This window comes from Kryptolebias marmoratus, linkage group LG23 (assembly GCF_001649575.2).
Source record: "Kryptolebias marmoratus isolate JLee-2015 linkage group LG23, ASM164957v2, whole genome shotgun sequence".
Lineage (NCBI taxonomy): Eukaryota > Metazoa > Chordata > Actinopteri > Cyprinodontiformes > Rivulidae > Kryptolebias > Kryptolebias marmoratus.
In genome coordinates this window covers 16,083,273-16,089,916 of record NC_051452.1, presented here as the reverse complement: position 1 = coordinate 16,089,916, position 6,644 = coordinate 16,083,273, and the positions used below count along the sequence as shown (strand labels likewise).

The window sequence follows — 6,644 nt, the reverse complement described above, 5'->3', positions numbered from 1 at the left end:
GTACCGTTAGTTTTAGTTTTAGCATTGTCACGTTTTAGATTATTTAGCCTTCTTGTACACTTAGCTTAGTTACTGTACAATTAGTTATCATATTCACTGTTAGCTAGATTCTTCGTGCCTTGGTTTAGTAATATCATGTTTTAGTAGTTTGGTTATCCTGTACCTTTGTTAGCATTGTCATGTTTTAGCTTAGTTATCTTGCCATGTTCTGTAACTTTGTCTGTAATTTTGTTCTTGTGTTGTAAAGCACTTTGAGTCGCCTCGTGCTGAAAAGTGCTATATAAATAAATGTACCTACCTACCTACAACCTGGATAATGGTAGGTAAAAAATGCTGTTGCTGCCCCCTACAGGTCAGGAATACAATTTGAAGGCATTGTTTTCTTTGCTCAAATTGCAAACCTGCCATGGTGGCTGGAGCATTGTTTAAATTTACATGCCACTTCAAACATTTACCCACATTCCCACCCCTGTCTGGATGTCATCAATTTGGCCTCCAGTTCTAATGTAAACAATCTTGGTGTTATTTTTGATCAGGATATGTCTTTTAACCCCCACATTAAAAATTTTACTAGGACTGCTTTCCTCCAGCTACGTGATATCACTAAAATTAGTAACACGTCTCAAAATGATGCAGGAAAGCTGGTCCATGCACTTGTCATGTCTAGGCTGGATTAGACATGAACTGATTCTTTATTATCTGGATGTCCAAAAACTTTTTTTTTAAGTTTTTAGTTGATCCGAAATGCTGCTGCTGGAGTCCGGATGAGAATTTAAAGGAGAGATCATATTTCTCCAGTTTTAGCTTCTCTTTAATGGCTCCCTGTCAAATTTAGAATGTAATATAAAGTCTTATGTGAAAGCGTAGTGGTACTGATTTTAAATAAACAGAAAATGAAATAGGCCAACAACGCCACCTAGTCAACTAGGAATAAAATAGGTAACCAATAGATGATACTTTTCACTAATTGGCTTCTTATAATATATGTGAATGTTTTCGTACAGCGCCCTGAGGCAACTTTTGTTGTGACTTGGCTAAATATAAATGAACTGAATTGAATTGAATTGATGTGAGAAGCGTCAGTGCCAGTCACAAGTGTAACAAGTTATTTTCTTGTCCCAGACAATGTTTGAAGATGTAAGTGGATTCGGGGCATGGCACAGAAGATGGTGTGTGCTGTCAGGATATTACCTTTCTTACTGGATGTATCCTGATGATGAAAAGAGAAAGGTAATCATCTTACTGCCTTTATTGCTTTTGGTGTCTGACTCAAAAGCAGCAATATTTTAGATTTCCAGCGATTGTTGTTTCTCAACGAGTAAACACACACACACATTTATATATATATATATATATATATATATATATATATATATATATATATAAGATGGCTCCAATATTAAGTCTCCGTTAATGTACTGTAATTATATTGCAATGATAACACACTGCTAATTTATGATTTATAAGATTTCAAATAAAATTATATTATTTAACAATAGAGCTTAGTAAATTCCAACGTTGTACTATAATACTGTAATAGGATGCTACCTGTGCAATAAGTCCAGTCATGAAATTTCCTTGCTACTAAATATTCCACAGTCAGCTGTTAGTGGTATTATTACAAAGTGGAAGCGATTAGGAATGACAGCAACTCAGCCACAAAGTGGGAGGGCACATAAAACACATCGGGCTCAGCAGATGCTGGGGCACATAGTGAACAGAGGTTGCCAACGTTCTGGAGAGTCAGTAGCTACAGACTTCCAAACTTTACCTGGCCTTCAGATTACTTCAAGAACAGTAAGTTTTCATGGCCTAGCAGCTACATTCAAGCCTTACATCACCAAGTTCAATGCAAATTGTCAGATGCAGTGATGTAAAGCATGCCGCCACTGGACTCTAGAGCAGTGGAGCCATGTTCAGAGAATATGGCTTGAGTGATGAATCACGCTTTTCTGTCTGGCAATATGATGGACAAGTCTGGGTTTGACAGTTGCCAGAAGAACAGTACTTGTCTGACTGCATGATGCCATGTGTGATGTTTGATGGAGGGGATTATGGTGTGGGGCTGTTTTTCAGGTGTTGGGCTTGGCCGCTTAGGTCCAGTGAAAGGAACTCCTAATGCTTCAGGATACCAAGACATTTTGGATAATTTCATGTTCCCAACTTTGTGGCAACAGTTAAGGGATGGCACCTTCCTGTTCCAACATGACTGTGCACCAGGGCACAAAGCAATGCCCATAAAGATACGGATGAGCAAGTTTTTGTGTGGAAGAACTTGACTGGCCAGCAGAGTCTTGACCTCAACCTGATAGAACACTTTTTGGGTGAATTTAGAGCGGAGACTGCGAGCAACATCATTTTCTGACCTCCCAAATGTGCTTCTGGAAGAATAGTCAAAAATTCCCATAAACGCATTCCTCACTCCTAACTGATTGCCAACTCTTCTGGTAGAGTCTTTCCAGAACAGTTGAAGCTGTTATAGCTGCAAAGAGTGGGCCAATATTATTTTAAACCCTATGGATTAAGAATGGGATGGCACTCAAGTTCATGTGGGTGTGAAGAGAGACAAGTGAAAACCTTTGGCTATATAGTGTATGTCCACAAACAGACTTATTCATTTTTTAACTTGTTTGTTCTTTGTGTCTTTTACATGGACACACTTTCACTCTCAGCCCAACAGCTAGAGTTTAGTCCTTTTTACCATGAACCGCTGTTGAAATGACACATAACTGAGCCGAGGAGGCAGCTAATCAAATATACGGGAAGCCATCACCTGTCTATAATTTGTGTAGAGCCACACCATCAACTTCAACCTTTTAAACAAAAGGATTTAGGGTTCTCTCTTCTCATATACATATACAGTTTGTGTTGCATTTATCATTTACAAGTCCTCAAATGGTCCAAACCTTTATTTCTGTCAGATACTTTAAGTACTGTACATGGGTTTTGAACTTACAAAAACAAAGTAGAGAACAAGCTGACAAACTGTTAGCTCAACTGTAAAACATTTTAGTGAAAACTGAAGTTATGTCTACAATGCACTTATTATGATTGATCTTTCTGTTAGAATGTCCTTGCCTGTATTATCAGTGCCATTCTGCTTATATTGCAAGAATTTGTTAAAACAACAGGTGAAATCTAAAGAGAACTCACATTTGGCTCCAGAGCCACAGGTTGAAGACCCCTGACTTTAGCTGTTCCTCTGGTTCGTCCTTTCTCTGACAGCATCCAATCGGCCGCATCAGCCTGACAACATGCTCCAGTAAGAAGGTCGAAGCAGCCAACAGAGAGTTCTGTGCCAGACCGAACACATTTGAGCTGATCACAGTCCGACCGCAGAAAGAGGGTGACAGAGAGACTCTCGTCAGTCAGTGCACTAACACCATGTGTGTCACCAGGTAATCCACAGGAAACTGCTCTGCCCTGGTGTCTGTGGGAACAACTGACCTGTGTTGCTTGCTAGGAGTGTGAAAGCAAGAACTGCCAGACTCAAAAACAGCTTTTACCCACATGCCATCAAGCTGCTGAATCAGCACCGATTAAACATAAGGAACTGACAGTTGCATATATCTTTTCCTCATGTGTCCTCACCTTATCGTACATACTACTTGCTTTGCCGAATATCTTTGTTTGACCATTTTGTTTGACTAATGCTTAGTTAATTCTACGTCTTATTTTACTTCAGTCTTTAATTTTAGTTGTGTGGTAGGGACCTCACTAAGTAAGAATTGTATTGCCCAGTGTAACCATTGTGTTTTTGTTGTGCATATGACATTAAACTTCTTGAATCTTAAATTTTGTTGTCTGTGCAGAAACTGGATGAGTGCCGACACGAAGGAGGAAAGAAATCTGTGGATGCAAAAACTGAACCGGGTTCTGATGGATCTGCGAATGTGGCAGCCAAATGGCTGCTGTAAGCCTCTGTAATTGCAGCACTCCTTAACAACCAACCTGTTTTAATTGGTGACATAACATTACTAAGTCCAATAGAGTATGCCACATTTTATTTTACTTATGGATATTTAGCAACAGATAAAAAGTAAAATCTATAAGCTTCAGACGAAAGGACTTAAATCAAGCCATATTTTTGAGACATTCTCTACGATGTTTTGCTTTGGATTTGTACTTTGGAGCTACATTTGATCAATTTCTAGTCTTGTTTCCTTTGCTAATGTTTTCAAATGTTGAAATATCACCTTCTTATGCAAATGCAGGTAATTCCTCATCATTTAAAGCATTGTTTTAAGTTGTTTGGTTTATGTACTGAAATCAGTCTATAAATTGTGTTGAAATTCAGGATGAAAATAGTTTTATTGTTTTATTTTGCATGTCTGCACAAACCAATAGTAATGCTTTCAAGTTTGTATTTTATATATTAACTTTTCTAACTTGTAGCTAATAACATTCACATCCTTTTGTTACTCTTCATACTGTGGACTTTATTTTTATTGAAGTGTTGTTTTTTTATGTACACGTTTTAGACAAGTTACATCCTCAGAAGTCTAGCAAACACTAATTTAAAACAACAACTCATCTGATTGGTGGTCAGCCTTCTGTTTTAATTTAATGTCCTGAATAAGACCAGCTGAAAAATGAACAAATTAAACCAAATCTAAGTTGACCGTTTTGGTAAAGTTGCTTTAAAAAAATAGGCATGATGTAGGTCAGAGTATGTAACAGACTCTTTAGTGCACCTGCAGTTGTTGCTCATGTGATTTTTGTCAAGATTTGATAAAAGATGGAGCTTTTTGTCTTCGTTTTCAAAATTGATACAAATTGAGGGAATTTTTTTTTTTCTTTTCCCCTTTCTCTGTAGTTGTTGTAAGCTACCTTCCCCTCTGGTGGGTTGGTCTGAGGTAGATCTGGTATCACCAAAAGTATCACACTACCTTTGGTGATCGTACACTGAATTTACTCAGGTGGTCTTTCCCTGAACTTTGATCCAAACTGGAGAAGCAGAAATTGTTGTGTAAAAGATTTCCAATTCAATCATTCAAAGCTGGTGCAGAATTTAAAACTGTACTCATCAGTGTTTTTATTTTGACAATAAAGAGTCTAATTTGTTCCTAAAATTCTCCTTGGAGTGTGGGTTAATGGTATACACAGACAGACCATGGCATGTAAATCTGTCTTCATGGTACATTATTTTGTTGCTTGTCTCTTCTTGTCGGTATACCTACCACGGCAGCTGCCCCCACATTTATGACTTAACCTAATCTTAGAAATGAAGAGAGGCAGAGTTGGATCAGTTTTTAAGTAATAATTATGTATTATCGGTGTAGCTTTTAGACCTGAACATGATTTCTGTCAGATCAAAGCTCCTGCAGGTGTCAGAATACAGATGCTCTGAGACAAATTGGAGAACATTTGTGTGACAAATTGTTTTTTTTAACATGTTCAAAACTCAAGTGACAGGACTGGGAGCCTCTGTGACTCACCTGAAGACATTTAGATACTTTGTGAAGACTGTAACCAACTAATTGGTAGCAGTCACAGCCAAGTGAAATCCAAATTTAAACTCTTCTGTCTGACTGATGTCTGAAGTATTTGTTCAATGGTTGTGGACTGGAGTACACATACTGAAGTACCAGAAAGCAAGTTGTACAAGCCTCAGTCATGTTTAATCTTTTTAATATTGTGATACTTGTTTATTAATGCAGTTCTAGGGTAACCCCGTGGAATTAAGCATTGAATAGGGTAAATGTGGTGTAGCAGCTTCTGAGCATAAATTTTAGTGGGTGGGGTAGACATTAATTTCCTGAATCAATAACCACATGAATGTTACAATTAGTTACATTTTCTGTGAAAAAAAGATAGACTTTATGTTGCTTAATATTTATTTTATTATTTTTCGTGCACAAATTCGTCACCTTTTTTCTCCGTACCGCAGGTTGAGATTCTGTTGTATATCTCCAATCTGTCTTTAGTTTCCTGTGTTCAGGTTATGTCCGGTCTCTGTGCTTCAAGCTGTTGACTGAGAATTTGTCTTCCAATTTTAGTGTAATAAATAGATTTTTAAACAGAAAATCTCCACTGTTGGACATAGCAGGTTTTGCTGCAACTGCATTAAATAAGATCATGTTAAGTATAACATTTGTAGTGGTCATATCACTGAGCTAAAACTAGCAGAATCTCTCCACAGGGTGGAAAAATTTACACCACAATGAGATTCTATTAGAGCTGCCCTGCAGTCCTGATCACTGCCTACAGGGCAACATGTTAAATCTACTGAAGAACATGACTGAACCACCCTACAACTGTAAATAAGTTAAAAAAAAACAACAGAATAAATCACAAATTAACATTATAAATTTCAATTAAAATTGTCAAAATAGGTGAAAAAAAATGCTAAACAAAACGATACACAACAGGTTAAGTAATTTACATTGTTTATCCAGAGGAACTATTTTTTTTTTTTTTTTAGGTGGGGCTGTTCCTGGCTGCACCTGATAGATTCTCAGTCAAAAACGTTAAAAAAAAACCAAACAACTGGACTTCTGTTCTGTAGTTGAAGATGTTTCGTTGTTCAGATGTTCCGTTATGCAAGCATGCATATTCTGCATGTGAATTTAGGTTGCATGACAGAACACCTAATGCAGTTTAAAAGCTTGGAACTTCACAGTCCAGTATTGAATTGAAAAGCT

General features: G+C 37.4%; 1 protein-coding gene across 3 annotated transcripts in view; it reads left to right on the top strand.

The window, feature by feature from the left end:
• The window catches only part of anln (anillin, actin binding protein), a 49,161-nt gene extending 44,089 nt beyond the window's left edge, over positions 1-5,072 (top strand). For 2 of the 3 annotated variants that reach the window (XM_017426847.3, XM_017426846.3), the window contains exons 21-23: positions 1,123-1,230; positions 3,226-3,398; positions 3,813-5,072. In XM_017426847.3, the coding sequence (XP_017282336.1) occupies positions 1,123-1,230; positions 3,226-3,398; positions 3,813-3,927 (396 nt within the window). In that variant the 3' untranslated portion in view covers positions 3,928-5,072. The remainder of the gene's footprint in view (positions 1-1,122; positions 1,231-3,225; positions 3,399-3,812) is intronic. The other variant, XM_037973938.1, reaches the window with a different exon arrangement.
• The last annotated feature ends 1,572 nt before the right edge of the window (positions 5,073-6,644 follow it).